The sequence below is a fragment of the Astatotilapia calliptera genome, chromosome 18, assembly GCF_964374335.1.
Source record: "Astatotilapia calliptera chromosome 18, fAstCal68.1, whole genome shotgun sequence".
Classification (NCBI taxonomy): Eukaryota; Metazoa; Chordata; class Actinopteri; order Cichliformes; family Cichlidae; genus Astatotilapia; species Astatotilapia calliptera.
Window position 1 is genome coordinate 35,672,082 of NC_137439.1, and position 22,999 is coordinate 35,695,080.

Sequence of the window (22,999 nt, forward strand, 5' to 3'; positions counted from 1 at the left end):
GACTCACCTTCTGAAAGGTTACGTTCCAGACAGTATTATAGAATAAATTTGGTTCATTTCATTAAACTCTTGGTCTCAAAGTGAGCAATCGTAAGATGTCTTGACATTGTGCGAGGTGTTGGTTAAAACAAATGCTTTCTCATCTGTAACAGCAGATGTTTTTTCTCATTTAAGAAGAAGGCAGTAAAGACACTTTGAATAAACAGAATTTGCAACATTGTTGTTGCAATGTGGCACAGTCATTAATAGGATGAGGGACCTATGGAATCTTCAAGACCCATAGCACAAGTCACCATCAAGTGCAGGATCTACCAAGGACATGCAATGTCCCCACTGCTGTTCTGCATAGGCCTGAACCCCCTCAGTGAGATCATTAACAAGACTGGTTACGGGTACCGACTATGGAATGAAACAGTTGTCAGACACCTCCTGTACATGGATGACATCAAGCTGTATGCCAAGAGTGAACGAGACATCGATTCACTGATCCACACTACCAGGATATACAGCAATGACATTGGAATGTGGTTCGGACTGGAGAAGTGTAGTCGGATGGTAACAAAGAGAGGGAAGGTAGTCAGAACTGAGGGGATTGAACTACCAGAAGGCAACATTGCAGACATAGAGGACAGCTACAAGTACCTGGGGATCCCACAGGTGAGTAGGAACCATGAAGAGGCCGCTAGAAAAGCTGCAACCACCAAGTACCTGCAGAGGGTCAGGCAAGTCCTGAGGAGTCAGCTGAACGGTAAGAACAAGATCCGGGCCATCGACACCTACGCCCTGCCCGTGATCAGGTGCCCTGCTGGGATAATAAGTTGGCCAAAGGAAGAGATAAAAGCCGCTGACATCAAGACCAGGAAACTCCTAACCATGCATGGAGGGTTTCACCCCAAGTCCAGCACCCTGAGGCTGTACGCTAAGCGGAAGGAAGGGGGCCAGGGACTGGTGAATGTCAGCACCATGGTCCAGGACAGGACTGGGCACGCGTGCCAGCTGTGGCATGCGAAGGGTTAACTGATGGCATGCTGATGGATGCTCCTGAAGCATTTGAAGTGTTGGAATGTGAAAATTTTAACATCGCTTGAAAAAACTGCCAGCTAGCAACGTCCCTCTCACCGGTAGGCGAAGTTATTTTTAGCCAATTACAAGTTGAATCTGGTAGTTGGGGTTGTTAGTTAAGATACTGTCATTAAGAAGAGGAACAACTAATGTGTCTATGCAAGCTAATTTGCGATGTGCACCGCTGGCCCGGCCATTTATTTTTTAATGCACCTTCTCAGATTAATTCACTGCATGTCGTGCGCAGGGCTGGACTGGGACACAAAAATCGGCCCGGGCATTTTGACGAGGTATTATAGGAAAAGCCATAAAGCCTTGAATGAAAAAAGACGCTGTTGTGACAGTGATGTACAGTCTTGTTGGTATATGTATGATTTCTATAAATTTTACATCAGAGAAAAACTTTGGTTGTAAGATTCAGATAATTATTTATTAAAAGTGAGACATTTTAAATGAGAATAAGAAAGAAAGGTATTACTTTGTGCCCCCCTTTCCCTGTTAATGCCCTACCTGCCCCCCTGGCAACACTTTGCTAGACCCGCCCCTGTCAGCTACTTAGAAAAGGATCCTGGTGTTATTTGTCTCTCAGAAACAGTTCATAACTTCAACTCATCCATGTCACCTAAAAGGTAAACCTGTTTCTCCATCACCTGTTCAGCTCTGATGGTTCAGTAAGGACATCTCCTGGTTTCATCTTCATGTTTCCCTCTCACCACATAACCAAACCAACATCATGACCAGCAGCTTTACAGCTGTGGCTCCAGCAAACATCAGCTGATACTAGAAATTAATATTAAATACATTCTAACAGCTGATCAAGCTTGAACGTGCTGCTGTTGTTTAGCGCGACATCCGCTGGTTTCCTGTTTCTGGCACAAAATGAGCGATAAATAAACAAGAGAGAAAAGCCGATCAGCTGATCATCGATCAGTTTCATGATTAAAGTAGCAACAGGAGAGGCAGGGAGAGAGAATGAGAGAAGAAGAGGCAGCTGTGCAGCATAATGACAGAACAAATCCAGCTTTGTGTCTTTTTCAGCTCAAAACGAAACGCGTAATATTTTCTCTGAATACGAGACGATTCCATTTTTTACGGAACATTTGGCAACTCTACTAACTAACCTTATGAATAAAATAATGTTCACCATCAGTAACATCATAGCACCACCCAGCTGTATAGAAACTCTGTCTCGCTAGCTAGTAGCAGTACGAGTTATTGTAACTGAGGGTAAAAAGTGAGCACTATGAAAATAAACTAAACTTGGTTTATATCTGACCCAGATAGACTGCAGGTCATAACTTCTTACCTGAAGCTCAGTTCACCTGACACTCGGACTGGTGGGCGCCTCGGGTCTCTCCTCCTCCTGCCTCCCCTTTCTCTCATCCACCTGTTGCCTCTGTGGAAGCTCCAAATAACTGAGTTATTTTTACACATCTGCCAGCATCTGGCCAATCCACCACCTTTCATTGTTTATACTGTTATAAAAAAAAAACCAAAACAACAAACAAACAAACAAAAACAAATCATCGGCCCATAAAAATGAAAAATCACGTCGGCAAATACAATACAATACAGTTTTATTTATATAGCACATTTAAAAACCCGAAGGCACACCAAAGTGCTTCACAGTAATATGGAGAGTCACCATAAGTCAATAACAGGGTACAAATCGGGCACTAGCACAGACAGGATAGAGGCACTAACAGACCAGGAGAGTTAGATAAATACAAAATCCGCTAAGAAGACAAAAACAGCAGTAAAATTAATAATAAAATAATAAATTTAATAAAAGATTTAGAAGTTTAAAATTTAAAAGATTTAAAAGGGTATTAACTAGTCAGGAAAGCCAAGTCAAATAGATATGCTTTCAATCTTGATTTAAAGGACTAGATAGAGTCCGAGGCTCGAATCGAAGCAGGGAGGCTGTACCAAAGCTTGGGTGCAGCTGAAGCAAAGGCACGATAGCCTCTGGTGTTCAGTCTAAACTTAGGTTGGGCCAGGAGTAATTCACCTGATGATCTTAATGCGCAACAAGAAGTGTACAAATTGAGGAGGTCAGTGAGATTTTAAACTCAATGCGATATTTGATTGGTAACCAATGTAGATCAACAAGAGCCGGAGTAATAGGGTCAAATTTCCTAGCTCCAGTAAGAAGGCGAGCCGCAGCATTCTGAACGAGTTGCAGCCTTCGAAGAGAGAAGGCTTGGAGACCACAGTAGAGAGAATTACAATAATCTAACCTGGAGGTCACAAAAGCATGGATATGTTTTTCCAGGTCCCTGTGTGGTATATAATGCTTAGCTTTAGAAATTTGAAGTTGAAAAAAAAAAACAGATTTAACTACAGATGATACTTGCTTATCGAGCTTAAAGGAGCTATCCAAACAGACACCCAGGTTACGCATAGAATCAGGGAGAGAGTTAGCAAGGGGCCCCAGCAGGGCAACAAGCTGGTCTCGAGGAACATGGCTGTCGAACACCATAACTTCAGTTTTTTTCTCATTTAAAACGAGAGAATTTTCTGGCAGCCAATCTTTAACCTCTCTCAGGCAATCGTTCAGGGAGGTCAGTGATGCTGCCAAATCATCAGTCAGTTGACAATAGATTTGAATGTCATCAGTGTAAAAAGCAGAGATGGGCAGTAACGCGTTACTTGTAACGCGTTACTGTAATCTGATTACTTTTTTCAAGTAACGAGTAAAGTAAGGGATTACTATTGCAAAAACGGTAATTAGATTACCGTTACTTTTCCGTAGGAACGCTGCGTTACTGCGTTACTAAAACTGTGATTTTTTGCGAGAATGTCTCATGACAGTGACGTAAGCGAGTGCGCCGTTCGTGACAACAGCTGTGTGCAGATCAACAATGGATCACATATCGAGTGCAGGAGAGAGTATGAGCGTGCAGCGTTTAAAGCGTGGAAGTACTGACCTTACTTTGAGTTTGATTCCATAAAAAGTGACAAAAACATTAGTGTCCGCTGTGCGTGGGAAGAAAACTTCTTTTTACAGCGAAAAAACCCCTAAACTTCCAACAAGCACCGAGTAGCTACGACGTGATGGGAAATTCACAGAGAAACTCGCGGATTCTTCCACTGACCGCGGCACACCTGCACCGGGGTAAACCTCCGCCTGCCCCACTCCTGCTTTACAGGTGAAAATAGAGCAACAGGACCGCTGAGTCTTTGACTTTATTTATTTTCTGCTGTGTTTTACTTGCATCTATTTGAAAGACTGAGTGTAAACACAAAAAATATTTTATTTTATGTGCTGGAATGTGCAGAAAATAGGTTTAAATGTTAAACTAATTTCTTCCAGTCAGAGAATGTTGCATATAATTAAATTTTTGCTTGATGCATAAAGTTAAAAGATTAAAACTGATAAAACAAGTTTTAAAAAGAGACTTTTCCATTTGATTACATTTTGTATGATGGATTATGCAGAAAAAGTAGAATTGGGCTGAAAGATCTATCACTTTATCACCTATTCAGGTTGTAAATCGTGTTTTTAAAAAGTAACTAAGTAATTAATTACTTTTGAAAATAAGTAATCAGTAAAGTAAAGGGATTACTTTTTTGGGGAAGTAATCAGTAATTAATTACTGATTACTTTTTTCAAGTAACTTGACCAACACTGGTAAAAAGTGATAAGAAATATTGTATTTTTCAAATATGGAGCCCAAGGGTAGCATATACAAAGAGAATAATAAAGGACCCAATACAGACCCCTGGGGCACACCACAACAGAGAGGGGCAACAGAGGAAGAGTATCCTCCCATCACAACAGAGAAGGATCTATCTGTGAGGTAAGAATTAAACCAGTTAAGGGCAGAACGCGTGATGCCTACAATGTGCTCTAGCCTCCTCAAGAGTATATTATGATCAACCATGTCAAAGGCTGAAGACAGATCCAATAAAACTAAAACGGCAGGGCGACCAGAGTCAGCAAATACAAGAAGATCATTATAGACTCTTAGCAGGGCCGTTTCAGTGCTATGGTGTGGCTTAAAGCCAGACTGGTATTTGTCAGTAATATTATTTGCAACTAAGCAAGCCTGTATTTGGAGAAAGACGGCTTTCTCTAAAATTGTGATAAAAACGGAAGCTTCGAGATTGGCCTATAATTGGCAGAGTCTTTCTGATCAAAATTACTTTTTTTAAGAACAGGGTGCACTACCGCATGTTTAAAAGCAGTCGGGACACAGCCCACTAACAATGATAAATCCATTAAAAATAAGATGCAAGGCCCAATTTCCTCAAAACCTTCCTTGATAAATGCCCGGTATGCCCGATGACCAGTCCAGCAATGGCTGCAACAATGTCACAGTGATAATTTATACAGAGTATGCAATATTAAGGTGTTGTTAAATATCAACACTTCACCGAGTTCTTTTGATTCCTCAGAGGCATCCGATGAAAGACAAAACACTGCTCACTAGACCATTTAACACTTTATTTCTCTTTCACATTACTTCTAGGAGGGAGATGCGTCCTGCATGACACGTTGCCGCGGATCTCAAAATGGTGACGCGCACTTAGCAGTTTTATTACAGAAGCTCTCTCATTCTAGTCTGAACAACAGTGTCTCAGTAACTTTCCACTAGAGATGCTCCCCTCTTATGTACATTTTCCCAGGAAAGCGTGAGCGACACATGGTCTCATACCTTTATTTTTCAGGGCTGTGTCCACTTAATACTACACTATATAACTTTATAACACTTATTAATAAAAAGTATAGCATTATTGAGGCACTGCAAATTACTTAATCCCAACAGTGTATATGTAGAGATATGTACAGAATTGCAAATTTACAGGTTAGGGGTAATTACAGTTGTATTATGCTGTGTATAAGTGTACAAAAGTGCAAATTTACAGTTATGGATAAACAGTTCGACATAGTCAGTGATTCAGTAGCCTGATGGCCTGTGGATAGAAACTGTTTTTTAGTCTGGTTGTCCTTGCTTTCACACTCCTGTAGCGTCTGCTAGATGGTAGGAGTGTTGTAAATGTCCTGTAGTGGTGGGAGTGGTACTCCACAGATGAGTTTTGCCAACATGCTAAGAGAGCCTTCCTGTCCTGAGTGATGCTGTTCCTGTACCACACTATGATGGAGTTTGTCAGGATACTCTCCACTGTGCATCTGTAAAAGTTACTGAGAAGTTTTGAGGTGAGTCCAAATTTTCTCAGCTTCCTTAGGAAGAAGAGTCGTTGTTGAGCCTATTTGATGATCTACCGTGTGTTATGAGTCCAGGTGAAATCCTCACTGATGTGGGTGCCGAGGAGTTTGAATGTCTTCACCGACCTGAGTCCCGTTAATGCATAGTGGGGCGTGCTGGTCTTTCCTCATTCTTGTGTCAATAATCATCTCCTTAGTCCTCTCAGCATTTAAGGAGAGATTATTTTCCAGGCTCCAGGACACCAGCTGAGCCATCTCTTCCCTGTAAGCCGTCTCCTCTCCAGCAGTGATCAGGCCGACGATGGTTGCGTTTGATGTTTTTAACGAACACCTTTTATTGCATGTAATGCACAGACACACCAACAGAGGGCAGTAATATCCCTTCAACATACATTGTAAAATTACTATTACAACACTCCCACTTAATTTTACCATGGAGTTCACTTACTTCACTGGCATTGTTTATTTCTTTCCCCCAAAAAATATGCACCTATATCACAGTGTTACTAGAAAATAAAACATTTTCTCTTTTGTTTTGAACTCACACAAAAGAAAAAAAATGTACTGTGTCCATATTAGACAAAACTATTATTCTGCATTACAATATGCCTGACATTTTTTTATTGAGCATCAACAATGGTAGTACAAAGATATACATGTAGCAAGGCCACAATGCTCCTTTTTATATATTTACCCCACCCCAAGAACATGTTGGACGCCGATCCAGAATTTAAATGACGTACAAGGAAATTCACCATATTTGAAGATGTGCACTTAAAGGGCAATAATTTGCACAAAATTAATCACAATCATACAGAAAAAGGATGTACAGCAGCTGTCAAGCGTCTATCAGGTGGGTATGGTTTTAATTTTCTCTAAATGTTTTAGCAATGTATCCCAAACGGCAAAGAATCTCTCCTTCGACCCCTTGAGAGCGTACTTTATCTTTTCCAACTGTATAAATTGTGTCAGGTCACTAAACAACAAAGCCACTTTGGGTGGCTTTTTTGACTTCCAATGCAATAATATCCTTCTTGAGTGCAAGCAGTGTAGTGAAAGCGATTATGTTTTTATGACTCTTCCTTAATGTTCTATGTCGTCTATCTGTGACACTAAATATACCCATAGCTGCATTGGGTTGAAGCTCAACATTCAATGCTTCAGACAATGTTTTGAAAATTGTTGACCAGTAGGCTTTTAAAGTTGGACATGACCAAAACATATGTGTTAAATCTGCAGAGGGATCTCTACATCTCTCACAGCTTGCATCTATGTTTTGAAATATTTTGGCCAGTCTTGCCTTGGAGTAATGAATGCGGTGTAGATATGCTTGACATCTTAACATAAGCATAATATAGGCATGTTAAGCATATGATAGCCCTTTTTAAACTGAACACAGTCCAATCTTCTCTCTGAGATACTCAAACTTTTGTCTAGACAGTGGTTTGGTTAAGATGTCAGCCTTCATGTTTTCTGTACAGCAATACTTCAGCTGGATTTGTCCATTTTGCACACATTCACGAAAGTAGTGGTAACGAATGTCTATGTGCTTTATTCTTGCATGATCAACTGGATTTTCTGCGATTGCAATTGCTCCTTGATTGTCCTCCAGGATCACTGTTGCTGTGGTCTCCATTCCAGGCTCAGTTAGTAGTCGTCTTAACCAAACTCCTTCTTGTGCAGCTTGGCTCAAAGCAATATACTCAGCCTCTGCAGTTGAAAGTGCAACTGTTGCTTGTTTCTTGCTAAGCCAACTGACCGCACCTCCTGCAAGTAGAAAGATGTTTCCAGTTGTAGAACGTCGATCGTCCTGATCACCTGCCCAATCAGCATCTGAATACCCAACCAAGGTTCCTGTTTCTGTTCTTTGATATTTGAGTCCCAAGTTTAGAGTTCCTTTCAAATATCTCAGGATTCTTTTCACAGCTGTCAGGTGTGTAGTGTTTGGGTTTGCATTGAACCTTGACACCACACTCACTGCTTGTGCAATATCGGGTCATGTGGCCATGGCTGCATACAATAAACGTCCAACCATGTACTGATACATGCTTGGGTTTACAGGTTGAATGACATCATCACTCTTTCTTAATTTGACATTTGTGTCAGCTGGAGCTGCTACTGGATTGGCACTGTCCATTCCATACGTTTGTAGTATGTCTTCAATATACTGTCTCTGATGAAGCGCAACATGGTTTTTGTCCTTGTCTTGGACCACTGAGATGCCCAGAATGTAGGATAGCTCACCCATGTCCTTCATTTTGTAGTGTTTCTTCAGAGTGTCCTTTAAGGTCTTCATGCTCTCTGCTGATTCTGTAATCAAACTCAGATCATCAACATACACAGCCAATATTTCCAACTCCTGACCTGTTCTAACAAACACACACTGATCTGAAGTACTCTGTGTAAAACCAATGCTTTTCATGAACTCTGTAAAAGCTTTGCTCCAGCAACGTGGCGACTGCTTCAGTCCATATATTGACTTGTTTAGTTTGCACACTAGATGTTCCTGCCCAGGTTTGATGTAACCCTCTGGCTGCTCCATGTAGATTTCCTCTTCCAGGTGTCCATTCAAGAATGCAGTCACAACATCCATTTGATGCACATTTAGATTGTTTTGCACAGCAAATGATAACAGTGTACGAATTGAACCAAATCGTACGACTGGAGAGAATGTTTCATCATAGTCTGCACCATAAGTCTGTCAATAGCCTTTGGCAACAAGTCTGCACTTGTATCTTTCCACTTGTCCATCACTGTGATGCTTAACTTTAAAGACCCATTTTGATCCAACTGCTTTGCGATCCTTTGGTAGATCCACTAAATCCCATGTGGCATTTTCCAGCAGTGACTCATATTGCAAACCAGCTGCTTCTTTCCACTCCTTTGCATTTGGACTTGACATAGCCTCTTCCAGTGTATTTGGTTCTGTGACACAACAGATGTTTGCATAATGATCAACTGTAACTACGTCAGCAAACTCCTCAAATCCATATCTGTTTGGTGGTCTTCTGATCCGCTGATCTCCTTTTGCAGCTTCACTGGTGACAGTCTCCTCAGTACTTGTTTGTCTTTCACCCGTGTGTAGTGTCACCTCATTCCCCAAACAGAGATCATTTTCACTTTGTTTGTATTGAGAATCTGTTTCATTGAAGACCACATCTCGTCGAATCAGTATTTTTCTTTTCTCCTCATCCCAGTCGGTGGCCTTTTGCATTGGTTGCATATCTCATAACTTTTGCACTGTCCACTCCTGCTGTGACAAAACAAATTTCCCACGTGTGGGACTAATAAAGGTTATCTTATCTTATCTTATCTTATCCCAGGAACTTTCACTGCCTTTTTGTCCAGCTTCTTTCTCTCTGTGTCTGGAACATGAGCATAAGCAACACATCCAAATACTTTCATATGGCTAATGTCTGGTTTTTTTCCATACCATCTCTGATAGGGTGTTTCGTTCTTTAAAGCAGATGTTGGGAGCCTATTCTGTATGTAAGCTGCAGTAGCAACAGCTTCTGCCCAGAATGTGTTTGGCAACTTTGCATGTGATAGCATGCTTCTAGCTGATTGCACTAGAGTTCTGTTTTTTCTCTCTGCAACACCGTTTTGCTGTGGTGTCATTTCAGTCATTTCATGGTGGATGCCTTGAGCTTTCTAATATTCTTGAAACTCTTTAGATGTGTATTCCCCACCATTGTCAGTTCTGAGTCTTATTACTTCCTGCCCACATTCATTTGAGAAGGTTCTTTCAAACTCTTTGAACTTGCTCAGGACTTCCGTTTTTTCTCTTATGAAATAGACTTTACAACATCTGGAGTAGTCAATAATGAAAGTTACAAAGTACTTTTTTCCTCCTACACTGTACAAAAAAATTGCAATATAAAAGTATTTTACTGTGTATTTTACAGTTTTGTACTGTTTTTCTAGAATATCATTAAATTTACATAAATAGACTGTGATTTTACATTTCAAGTGTAAATTAACGTAAAATCTCTGTAAATGTAATAAAACATAATTTTCTTGTTTTTTAAATGCATTTGTACATTCACAAATGTATCATAATTGCACAAATATTTGTTCGTAATCTGAAAGATTGAACTGTTAAATTCAAATGTAGTGCAATGGAAAAATATATAAAATGATTCTCATAAACTTTTTTTACATTGATTGATTGATTGATTGATTGATTGATTGCTTTATTGGCCATATACAGGTTGCCCTGCAGAGGAATAGGACCCCCCCCCCCCCCCCCCCCCCGACTTACACACACAACAAAGACATCACATGGGAATACAGTCGGAGATCGGCAGCGTTGCAGAGAAAACACTGAAAAATTACACAACAATGGGAAAAAGTACAAGAGGAAAAAAAGAGACCTCTTCTCACGCTTGAGCCCCGGCTCGGACAGTCTCGGTCGTTGTGTCCTTGGGCAAGACACTTCACCTACTGGTGTTGGCCAGAGGGGCCGATGGCGCGATATGGCAGCCTCGCCTCTGTCAGTCTGCCCCAGGGCAGCTGTGGCTACAACTGTAGCTGCCTCCACCAGTGTGTGAATGTGAGAGTGAATGAATAGTGGAACTGTAAAGCGCTTTGAGGGTCCTGAAAAGCGCTATATAAATGTAATCCATTATTATTATTTAAACCAACTGTTAACTGTATATTTCTGTACATTCAAGTATTATTATTCATATTGCCGCATTCATTGACCTTGTTTATAGGTAATTTCATTGTTTAATCACATTAACATGTTCCTAATTTAATGTTTAAAAGCACTTGAAAAAGGCAAAATCCCATGTAAAATTAGGGCAACAAACTGTATTGTCATTACTCAAAATAACCGTAGTTTTGTGAGAAAGTTATTTTCTGTTGTTTTCTGGTATTATTTTGGTGCCCCGGCTGCCGGAATATTACTGTTTTTCTAGGATTTTTTTTTTAACGGTGTAGTGACGGACCACAAACGTCACTATGCACTAATTGCAACTTGCGTTTCGATCGTATTTCTCCCACTGATTTGTAAGGCTTTCTTGATAATTTGCCCTCAACACAAGCTTCACAAAAAATGTCCTCCTCTTGTTTTGCAAAGCTAACTCCTTTTACCAAGTTTTTGAGTTTTTTCAGATTTGTAGTGTGATCTAGGCGCTGATGCCACATACTTGCTGGAACTGATGCAGTTGACGCTCCATGACAAGTTGTGCAGTTTCCCTCGATATCCAGCTGATACAAACCGTCAGATCTTTGTGTTCCCATTCCATGGAGAGCTCCATTCTTTCCTCTTATGTAGCAATGAGTCCTTTTGAACTTCACTGTTTCCCTTCTTGGCAGCAGCTCCCACTGAGAAAAGGTTCATTGATAATTTGGGAACATACAGCACATCATACATTGTGACATCTTTTCCATCACTAACTCTGAATGACATTTTCATTGTTATGTTGCCCAGACCTAAAGCCTCAACTACTCTGCCATCACCGAGTTTCACTGTTCGTGGTTCTGAAAACTCTTGGTAGTTTTGTAGAGCTTCTTTATTCCGTGTCATATGTTTTGATGCTCCTGAATCAATTAACCATTCTTCTTGCTATGTATCACTTTCACATGTTAGTAATTAGTATCAAACTTATAAGAAAGGGGACCACTTGAACCCAAATCAGCATATTGAGAACTGCTAATTACATCTGAGAGCATCTTTGAGAAAAGTTTAAGAATGTTAGACAACAAGCTGTGAATGTGATGAAGTGTTGTGTTAACACACATGAAGCTGCTTCAGTTTGTTAGTAAATCTGTATTTGAACAACAAACCAATTTATGAAAGAAAATATATCGAGAAAAGGCTTCTGTGTTTACTGTGATAACCACAAAGAAGGAGACATAGGCTGTATCCCAATTCAGGGTCTGCAGCCTTAAAGGCCGCATTTTAAGGCCGATTACATCACAGCGACGCGACGAAGGCTGTCCCAATTCAAAGGCTGCTCGAAATGCGGCCCTCAAATGCGTCCTTCATTTCCCTGAATTTTAAGGCTGTGGCGGTGTAGACTTCGTGGCCCAACATATCCCAGAATGCATAGCGTGGCGGTGGGTGTGGATAATTTTGCCGAAAAAAAAAACGGCGGATGAGGGGCGCCCGAAGAGTAAACTTTAAGTAAGTACTGAATATTATGTCACTTATTTAAGTGCAAATGTTTAATAACGAAGAACATTAAACATTCCTGTTGGCCACATGTCGGCAAAGTCATGTGACATTAGTGACGTTTGTACTAACTTGGTTTTAAAGCCTTTACTTTAAAATATACGCCGTTCAATAGCTGAGCTTAATCTTACAGAGAATGATCAAAGCTCATTTAGAAACAAACAAACAAATGAACAAAAGATTGTCTCCTTCATTTCTGTCAAACAAAGCTGTATGACACGTTTCCAGCTGTTAGTATCATGGTTGCTAGGCAACCTGGGCAGCGCAACGGAGGCTAGACCGTCCCATTTCACAAGCCTCGCACTTCCGGCCTTAGCGGTCTTTGAGTACGCGGCCCTAGAGGATCGTTGAGGCTGCGTACTTTAAGGCTGCAGACCCTGAATTGGGATACAGCCATGGTCGTGTCCAAATTCATGGGCTGCTTCCTCCTGAGGCCGCATTTGTAGACCGATTACGTCACAGCGACGCGCCGAAGGCTGTCCAAATTCGTAGACTCCTCCGAATGCAGCCGACAAATGCGTCCTCCTTTTCCCCGAATTTGAAAGATGGGTCGGGTGTGTCCTTCGTGGCCCACCATATCCCAGAATTCATAGCGCGGCCCAGCCAAACTCCAGTTTCCAACAATGGCGGCCGCTACTAAGTTTTAAAATTACTCATACTAATCTTTCTGGGTCACAAAATAAACTTTTAACATATTTTCAGGCGAGGAAGTAGCTGTGTAAACATCAAATATCTGCTCGGTTTATCAAGATATCGCATATTTGCTAAAGTGCTTCGATGTTTTCGTAGACGTCTGCTACCCACCAGCTCGACAGCGAGCCGGGAGCTCGAGGGTCACTGATGCGGCCGAGAACGGCACAACTCCCGGCACATCATTTTCAGATCACCGCGGACTTTCGCTGCTCGGGTTAAACGTAATATATAATTCACTTAGACCAGCAGTCTCCAACCTTTTTTGCGCCACGGACCAGTTTATGCCCGACAATATTTTCATGAACCGGCCTTTAAGGTGTCGCGGATAAATACAACAAAATAAAACTAGTACCGGTACCGAAAAAAAGAAAATTTATTCATAACCAGTGTTGGGACTAATGCGTTATTAAGTAATGCGTTACAGTAACTACGTTATTATTGTGGTAACGAGCACGGTAACTAGTTATTATGCCAAAACCGGGAACGTGTTAGTCGTTACTGGGATTTAGATAGGGTCGTTACTCGTTACTTCGTGTAGTGGCTATCGCAGAGCTTCCACAGATTCAGTAACATTAGCAAGTGGTGGAGGCCAGCAGGTGGATGAGGGAAAGGGGAGGCAGGAGAAGAGACTGGAAGCGGCCGCCCGTCCGAGAGTGTCAGGTGAACTGAACTTCAGGTAAGAAGTTATGACCTGCAGTCTCTCTGGGTCAGATATAAACCAAGTTTAGGTGGAGTTTATTTTCGTTGTGCTGACTTTTTCGTACTGCGTGCTAGCTAGCATGACGGAGTTTCCATACAGCTGGGTGGGTGCTATGTTACTGATGTTGAACTTTATTTTGTTCATAAGGTTAATGATTAGAGTTGCCAACCGTTCCCTAAAGAACGGAATCGTCTCATATGCAGAGAAAATATTACACGTTTCGTATTGAGGTGAAAAGAAACACAGTTTGTCCCGGACTTCAGCTAGAAGGGAAAAGACACAAAGCTGGAGTTACTCTGTGTCTTTGCTGCACAGCTGCCTCTTCTTCTCTCATTCTCTCCCCTCCCTCTCCTGTTGCTACTTTAATCATGAAACTGATCAATGATCAGCTGATCGGCTTTTCTCTCTTGTTTATTTATTGTCCACTTTGCGCCAGAAAGAGGAAACCAGCAGATGTCACGTTAAACAACAGCAGCACGTTTAAGCTTGATCAGCTGTTGTTAGAATTTATTTAATATTACTTTCTAGTATCAGCTGATGTCTGCTGGAGCCACAGCTGTAAAGCTGGATATGTGGTGGTTTTGTCCCAGTCCAGCCCTGTATGCAGCTCATCTGCAGTCTGGTGTTACCTACATCTTCCTATTCAGAAGGCAGAATTTCCGAGTTCTGAGTACAATCGAAAGCACCACGACTGCAGTTTTTGTGTTGGATGTAAAAAGCACACATGACGCTGTGATGCAGGCTAGAATCATGGCAGCAGTCAATGACGGTCCAGGCGTGGGATTTCTCTCGTGGAAATGTGCACATTATTTTTTCCTTTGGTAGGTGGCACAGTGCACTTGTGGCAAGTAAGCAAGCTAGAAGACTGGCAGTCTGGCTGGGTATCCAGTTAGCAACACATTAACAAGAGAATTCTGAGTAAAACCAAAGTTACTTTCCCTAGTAACTAGTTACTTTGAAAGTATCGAGTAACTTGAAGTAACTGAGTTACTTTTGATGGAAATAACTAGTAATGTAACTAAGTTACTAATTTAAAGTAACTTACCCAACACTGTTCATAACACACGTGAAAAGACCCAGGAAAACCGAGTAAACGATAAAAACGATAACAAAATAACGCTGAAAACCGATAAAAACCCTGAAAACCACACATTTCACACCTGAGCCTCAACTCTCGCGGCCCAGTACCAAACGACTCACGGACCGGTACCGGTCCGAGGCCCGGGGGTTGGGGACCGCTGACTTAGACAACCTACAGATGTTATTGTTGGGCTTTTTCAGTGTTTTGTTTGTTCGTGAGTAAATCTGTTTGGCTGAGATTAAAGTTATTAGATTAGATTAGATAAAATAAAACTTTATTAATCCCCCGGGTGGGTTCCTCGGTTTTTACACAGCTGACTAAACGTCAAACAGAAAACTGATTAAACAGAAGTATGAGACAGTCGAGAATTTACGCCAGTGACTTGTTATATTTTAGATAGCAAGGAGCAGACGGCCGAGTTTATTAAACTCCACCGAGACAGCGGTGACGCTAATCAGAAGGCTAGACCGTCCAATTTCACGGCCGTTTACTTCCGGCCTACCCGACTTTCTGAGGACCCAGCCCACGTAGACCGCGAAGGCCGGGTCCTCAGGAGGATGCAGCCCATGAATTTGGACACGACCCATGAGACGGGGCTTTGTGGAGTGTGCCAGGAGGAGGTGGAGACAGTGGAGCATGTAATACTGCGGTGCAAGGGTTATGATGTGGAGAGGACAGTTCTGCAGAATAGGTTGACGGAGCAGGGAATTTAATCTGAAGAGTGTGTTGGAGGGTAATAGGGCACAGGTGAGGGAACTGGTGGGGTTTCTGAAGGATATAGGTGTTTATGAAAGAGTGTAGGGTTTTTTTGATACAAATTGTAAACTCACTGTCTGACCCATACTCCGGAACAGTAGGAGGCGGTAATGCTCCTTTACGTTGGTTGCCAACCGCCGTTAAACACAAAGGAGAAGAAGAAACGGGAGGCGAGATTTGCAGCGTGTGTGGAGTTCGTAGGTCAGAGAGTCAGAGCCGCTTTCAGCAGTAATAACAAAGAAAGTACAGAAAACGTCAAAGATGCTGTCTGCGCGTTTCCTGCGGTTACGGTCTCGAGCTCTTCCCCGGATTTTCAGTAACGGTCAGTTTAACTTCGCGCAGCATCGCGCGCCATTCTCCGTGTGCTGCGTGAGCGCAGTGAGGAGGAAGCAGCTAACTCTCAGGCACTCGCTCCTGGCTCTCAACGAGGTATTTAACCGTCAGGTACACATGAGCGTCAGCATCGCGACGCTTTACTGCATACGTTTAAGCTACGCTGATGATGTCATGAGTAACAATGCTGCACTGCTCCAGCTAACAGCTAACCGGCGTTTCTACAGTGACATGCGCACCGCTGTTCTGAAAGTTTAAGCGTCATTTTGAGTGAGTGACGTAAATGTGTCAGCTGAGCCGAACAGTGACGTGGGCGGTCCCAGGGAGGGTAATGTCAGCTGGATGGTAACAGAAGCATGTGACAGATTGTCTGACGTGAACATTTACAGAGGTCATAACAGACAAAAGCACGTGGATACTCCACTCATCAATAAATAGATAAACGGTGACATGAACATGTCTGAGTATCCGTAACCACGTCGTTACACATTTACAGACTCAGCTGATACATGTTAGTTGGGTGAAATTCACAAGTATTTAACACATATGTTACATTAGGATCCTTCGTTCGTTGGTTGGAACTGCAGAGTTGTGTTGTTCTTCAAGTTCAAGGTTCTTTATTTGTCACATGCATAGGTATACAAGTATAACACACAGTGAAATGTAGCCACTCTTGAAGAGTGATCATCATATTTGACCGTCGCCTGTAGAAAATACTTTGATGTGTTTTGGCTCTTTAATGAAGTGCAAACATTTACACACAAGTATAATCCAGGCTCGAATAAAAAAATGGACAGAAAGACGAGTGGCGGTTTCTATACGTCATAAATGTTTTATTGACAGTACAACATAGAAAATATATCAGACGTTTAAATGGAGAGTGTGTGTGTGTGTGTGTGTACACGATCAGTCACCTTTCTATTTAATGGGTTTTCTTTATTTTCACTACTTTGTACATTGTAGATACAACCTGAAGACATCAAATATATCAGACAAGATATATTATGTGTATTTTCATGTGTGTGTGTGTATATATATATATATGCATTATCTCCATGAGCTTCATGAGGTCGTCTCTGAAACAGTTTCCAACAGTCTTGAAGGAGTTCAGAGATGCTGAGCACTTGTTGGTCCTTTGCCTTCACTCTGCGCTCCATCTCATCCCAAACCATCTCCACTGGGTTTATGTCAGGTGACTGTGGAGGCGCAGCACTGCATCACTCTCCTTCTTGGTCAGTTAGCCCTGACACAGCCTGGAGGTGTGTTTGGGGTCCACAGATGAACCCTGACAGGCACACCTGTGAGGGGAAACCATTTCAGGTGACTGTGTCAGGAAGCTCACTAAGAGAAGGCCGACGGTTTGCAGCGCTGTCAACAAAGCAAAGGGTGGAATCATCAAATATATGAAGTAAGTAAGTATATATGGAACTATGGAGCAAAGAAAACAATGGTAAGTAACTCTAAATATGTTTAAGTCTTCAGTTTGTATCTACAATGTAGAAAGTTGTAAAAATAAAGAAAAACATTAAATGAGAAGGTGTGTCCAACCTTTTCACTGGCAGTGTACATATATATATTTAAAAAAAATAAAACTATAAAATGAGTTTCTCAGAAGTAAAGTTGGACAAAGAGCTCAGATGGTTCTGACAGACCTGTGTGTAAGGGACCGGCCGAGTCCTTTTCTGAGATGTGTTACTGTCCTCAAATTCAAAATGACTTTTTATTCATAAAATGAAACATTTCTCTAATCTTAAACATTTTATGTACTGTGGATGTGGTATGTGGCTATGAGTTTTGCAAAACATTGCATTCTGGTTTTATTTACATCTTGCACGACGTCCCGTTTTTGGAGGAATTGTAGTTGTAAAGTCGTCTCCCAGTGCCAAACACATTTTGTTCCTTTTGTTGTTTTTGACCAGATGCAGTCCCACGGTCCGTCCACCCGTGTCATCTCCACAGCACCGCCCTCCGAGCACGGAAACCTCATTTATGCTGGCAGCCTGGGTTTAGCTGTTCGGGGTCAGTCACTTGCATCTTGTTGTGAAATATCATAACAACAACAGCTGTTGTTCACCACAGGTCTCAGTGACAGTGCGTCCAATAACTGTAAGCCTGTAGACAAAAACAAACACAGTTAAACTTCAAGCCCTCATTAGGCAAAGTTTGAGTCTTGGTGTGGATGTTCCTCATTGTGACTAATGTCAGAAAGGATAATAAGACTGACTTCATTTACTCCAGGAAACCATGACGTCGAGTTATATAAGCTGTTGAAACACTTTGGTTAGTAACTGGATGCCTGTGAGTTTGTTGGTGAAGAGCTGTTGAGATTTATTTTAAAATCTTAAAAATTCAACAGATGTTTTCTTTAAAAAAAGAAACAAGCCAGGTGGACACCTACAAAAAAGTCCACTCTGCTCTGATTGGTCAGCTCCTACAGGACCTTTGCTGAGCACGCCTTGATTCTGTTGTATACACAGTGCATACGCACTATTGTTTGTTGTGTTGGAAGTGTTGGCACAGATGCTGACAAAGAGGGGACGCATTGAACAAGACTCCTATCAGGGAGTTCTTTCTGCCCGCTGTGTCTGAATGCTTGTCCAGATTGGGCTGTCTGTCTGCCGTCTGTCTTCTGTAGGGTCTTTACAGTAATTCACAATAAAACTGAATTGTGAAAGTAACTATGTAACATGGCTCTGATAGTGGGGCATGCTTTACGTAGACATTGACGTGTGGACTGTTGTTGGAAGTAACACAGGTTGTGTGACTCTTGTTTTTTGGCAGGGGTGAAGATGTTCTCGTACAGCACTAGTGCAGCCAGTCTCTTCCTCATGCCACAAATACTCCTGAAAACTGGACTCGGAGTCCAGAGTTTTGCCTTGCAGGCAGCTTTCTGTGGAGTCATTGGCGTTTTTACCTTCCTTACCCCCATCCTTCTTCACATCATCACCAAGGGTTACATAATCCGCCTGTACCACAACCCAGACAAAGATGTCTACACAGCAGTCACCTACAGCGTGTTCCTCACCGAGAAAAAGAGCGTGTTCCACCAGAGCCAGGTGAGGATCCCGGCCGTCAGTAAGATGTTCACGACTTTCTACGCCGGACAGGTGGGGTTCCTGGTAAACCCGGACATTTTCCCCGTCCCGCACGACTACAATCATCTGATGGGCTACGATAAACCGTTCAGTTTCAGAGCAGATGACATGGAGCAACCTGACAAAAGCTGAGGAGGCAGAATGTTGTTGACCGAGTAAACCTGAGTGCACAGCTCAGACTCTGCCAGAGACAAACATCCACGGACAAAATGCTCCCACGTTTGTCTTCGCTATAATAAGTGCTAATAAAATAAAATTCTAACTTTATTATCCGGACTTGTGTGTGTTGCCTTTCTGAAGCTGTGAGCAATGATGTCAGTTATCAAGAGTAAAGTCATAGAGCTGGATGCTCTGTTCCAGGGCTGAGACCAGACTTACATCCACAGCTATCATCATGTTAGCTCACGTTTAATTTTCCTTTGTTTCTACCACCAGTTTGATTGTTTGAACATTGTCAGATTCGTTTTTGTTTTAGTTTCTTTTATCATGTTTGGTTGAGAACAGTTTCTCGTTCTCTCAGCCTTTACCTGGGGGCCGTCCTCTGTGTCTGCTGGGTTGGGCTCACGCTTGCTGTCAAGCTGTGTGTCCTAGAACAGGACTGGGACAACATCAATATACAAATGCAGAACATTTAATGGCCTTCAAGTTTGGGTCTTCTATCATATTGTACTGGTTTGCTACTCTCCAGTATGTACTCTGTACTGTCAGGTCCATGTGTGCAGACTTAATCAAAGGGTTAAACAAGACCACTGCATTAACTGTTTAAGAATTACACCTTTTTTATTACCTACTCTTATATTTTCAGAGGATTAAAATTAATTGGACAAACTAACATAGTTTTATATATAAGTATTGCAAAAATAAATCTAGAGCTCGTTAGCATCGCTAGATACTGTCTGCCTCTCCTGACCAGAATTCAGCTGCTCGTGTTATCACTAGAGCCTCTTCTACTCACTACATCGCTGTCATCAGCTTTCCAAGTGACCGATGTAAAAGCAGGACTCAAACGCAGGACCAAGTGACAACAGTGCATGTGTCTACAGTCCATATTAAACACAGTTCACAAACAGCTGTGATGGTCCAGTTTCCTCGAGGCTTCCACAAAGTCCAGGCAGAATCCAGGACTCTCCAAAATCTTCAAACAGTCCCGAGCACAGGTTGTTTGTTTTTACTCACAGTTCAATTTGTGAATTGATATCACTTTTTTCAGGAGATTTATGTCTGCAGGATAATTCTCTCACCTGTGCAGGACAAAAAGAATTAGGATCTGATAGGCAAGGCAAGTTTATTTGTATAGCACAATTCAACAACAAGGTGATTCAAAGTGCTTTACAGAGACATTAGAAACAAAAACAGATAAAAAGCATGATTTAAAATTGATTAAAACAAGCAAACAAACTAACTAATTAACAAACAAACAAAACAGTATATAAAATCAAAACAGATAAAATCAGAACAGTAGATAAAATCAGTAGTTAAATGTAAGTTTTGAAATTTAAGCTTAAAAGTGTGGATTTGGTGCTTTATTCAAATGCAGCTGAGAACAGGTGAGTCTTCAACCTGGATTTAAATAAACTGAGTGTTTCAGCTGATCTGAGGCTTTCTGGGAGTTTGTTCCAGATATAAGGAGCATAAAAGCTGAATGCAGCTTCTCCGTGTCTGGTTCTGACTCTGGGAACTGATAAAAGACCGGATCCAGATGACCTGAGGGATCTGGAAGGTTCATACTGGGTCAGGAGGTCACTGATGTATTTTGGTCCTAAATCATTCAGAGCTTTATAGGCCAGCATCAGAACTTTAAAGTCTATCCTCTGACGGACAGGCAGCCAGTGTAAGGACCTCAGAGCTGGACTGATGTGGTCCACTTTTTTGGTCTTAGTGAGGACTCGAGCAGCAGAGTTCTGAATGAGCTGTAGTTGTCTGACTGATTTTTTAGGTAGACCTGTAAAGATGCTGTTACAGTAATCAAGCCTACTAAAGATGAATGCATGGACTAGTTTTTCCAGGTCCTGTTGAGACATCAGATCTTTTATCCTTGATATATTCTTGAGGTGATAGTAAGCTGACTTTGTTATTGTCTTAATGTGTTTTTCTAAGTTTAGGTCTGCATCCATCACTACACCCAAATTTCTCGCCTGGTTTGTGGTTTTTAGGTGTATAGATTGAAGTTCTCTGGTGACCTGTAATCGTTTTTCTTTGGCTCCAAAGACTATTACCTCAGTTTTGTTTTTGTTTAGCTGGAGAAAATTGTGGCACAACCAGTCATTGATTTCCTCAATGCATTTACCAAGAGCCTGTACAGGGCCTCGGTCTCCTGGTGACATTGTGATATATATTTGTGTGTCATCTGCATAGCTGTGATAGTTTATTTTGTTGTTCTTTATTATCTGTGCCAGTGGGAGCATGTAGATGTTAAACAGAAGGGGTCCCAAGATGGAACCTTGGGGAACTCCACATGTGATACTTGTCTGCTCAGATGTGAAGTTACCTATTGATACAAAGTATTTCCTGTTTTCTACGTATGTTTTGAACCAGTTTAGTACAGTTCCTGAAAGACCTGCCCAGTTCTCCAGTCGTTTGAGTAATATGTTGTGGTCAACTGTATCAAATGCTGCACTGAGATCCAGTAAAACTAGGACTGACATTTTTCCACTGTCTGTATTCAGACATATGTCATTAAACACTTTGGTCAGAGTGGTTTCAGTGCTGTGGTTCTGTCTAAAACCTGACTGGAAGGCATCGTAGCAATTATTCTGTTTTAAGAAGTAACTGAGCTGTTGGGAAACTGCTTTTTCAATGATCTTACTTAAAAACGGGAGATTTGAGATCGGCCTGTAGTTGTTCATTTGTGTCTTGTCAAGATTGTCCTTTTTCAGTATAGGTTTTATTACAGCAGTTTTTAGTGGTTCTGGAAACACACCTGATAATAAAGAAAAGTTGACGATCTGTAACAGGTCTGACTCTAAAGTCTTTGAGACCTTGGGAGTGACAGGATTCTTGAAAGGCTTTAAAAGAGATACAGATAGCTGACAACATTAAGGGAAACCTGAATGCACGTCACCTACGGACCACCTGCTAGCCGTGTTATGCTGTACATGGTTGTCGGGGATTTGGGTGACTTTGTTTTCTTCTGCCTTAGAGCGAGGGAGGAGGGAGCAAATGAATCCCAGCTGACCAGCTGGGGCTGAAAAAATAAGCTTGAAAGTAAAAATGCCAAAAACTGTTGGCTCCAACACTGAGCTAACCCCCTGTGATCTTATTCACTGTCACTGTCTAATATAGAACCATTAACACCATATTTACAGTCTGGCACACAAAACTGCCGTTTCTTTTCTTTCCTTGGAGCAAATACACGATTTGTGGTTTTGTTTTTAGTTAGAGTAAACATGGCAGGTGTATGGACACAAGGCTGACTACTCACATCAGCTCATCTCATTCATTTCCCAGCAGCCAAAAGTCTGGCAAAAATATATACAGAAACACTTCCCCATCAAAAAAGTTTATATTTTTTGAAAGAATGGGGTTCCAATACTTTATTAGGACACCTAAAAATGAATTATTTGTAGCATTTTAAATAATAATGTCTTTAATATTATTGTTGTATATAAATTAACATCACATTAACATGAAAAAACCTGTTGCAGATGTTGGATGTGCTGCAATAACTTGAGCTTCTGAGTGCACACAAGGCTGTGGCAGGCAAAACGTTTCTGCAGGGCAGGGATGTAGATCAGCCGGTAAATGGAGCGCTTCAGCTCCCTCTTCACCACGACGGAGTGGTGCAGCTTCCACATCACTGCAGCCGCAGCACCGACCCGTCTGTCGATCTCCCTTCACCCATGAAACTGAGATACTTGGGGCAGGAACTCGTCCCTGACCCAGACTGGGCACTCCTCCCCTTTCTGGGTGAGGACCATGGCGGTGCTGA

At 41.7% G+C, this 22,999-nt stretch overlaps 1 protein-coding gene across 2 annotated transcripts; it reads left to right on the forward strand.

The window, feature by feature from the left end:
- The first annotated feature begins 15,758 nt into the window (after window positions 1–15,758).
- On the forward strand, window positions 15,759–19,338 carry tmem70 (transmembrane protein 70). 2 transcript variants are annotated; one of them, XM_026150402.2, is made up of 3 exons: window positions 15,759–16,072; window positions 17,896–17,995; window positions 18,758–19,338. In XM_026150402.2, exons 1-3 carry the CDS (start codon window positions 15,905–15,907, stop codon window positions 19,201–19,203), a joined length of 714 nt encoding a protein of 237 aa, XP_026006187.1. In that variant the 5' UTR covers window positions 15,759–15,904; the 3' UTR covers window positions 19,204–19,338. The 2 variants fall into 2 exon arrangements, with proteins under 2 accessions (XP_026006187.1, XP_026006186.1); XM_026150401.2 differs by having other exon boundaries at window positions 15,773–16,087.
- Window positions 19,339–22,999: the final 3,661 nt, after the last annotated feature.

Excerpts from the sequence above, each read along its gene's own strand:
- tmem70 (XM_026150401.2), top strand. The coding sequence starts at position 15,905 with ATGCTGTCTGCGCGTTTCCTGCGGTTACGGTCTCGAGCTCTTCCCCGG. Across the intron at positions 16,088-17,895 it reads ACGAGGTATTTAACCGTCAG|ATGCAGTCCCACGGTCCGTC; the intron begins GTACACATGAGC and ends GTTTTTGACCAG. Across the intron at positions 17,996-18,757 it reads CCTGGGTTTAGCTGTTCGGG|GGGTGAAGATGTTCTCGTAC; the intron begins GTCAGTCACTTG and ends GTTTTTTGGCAG.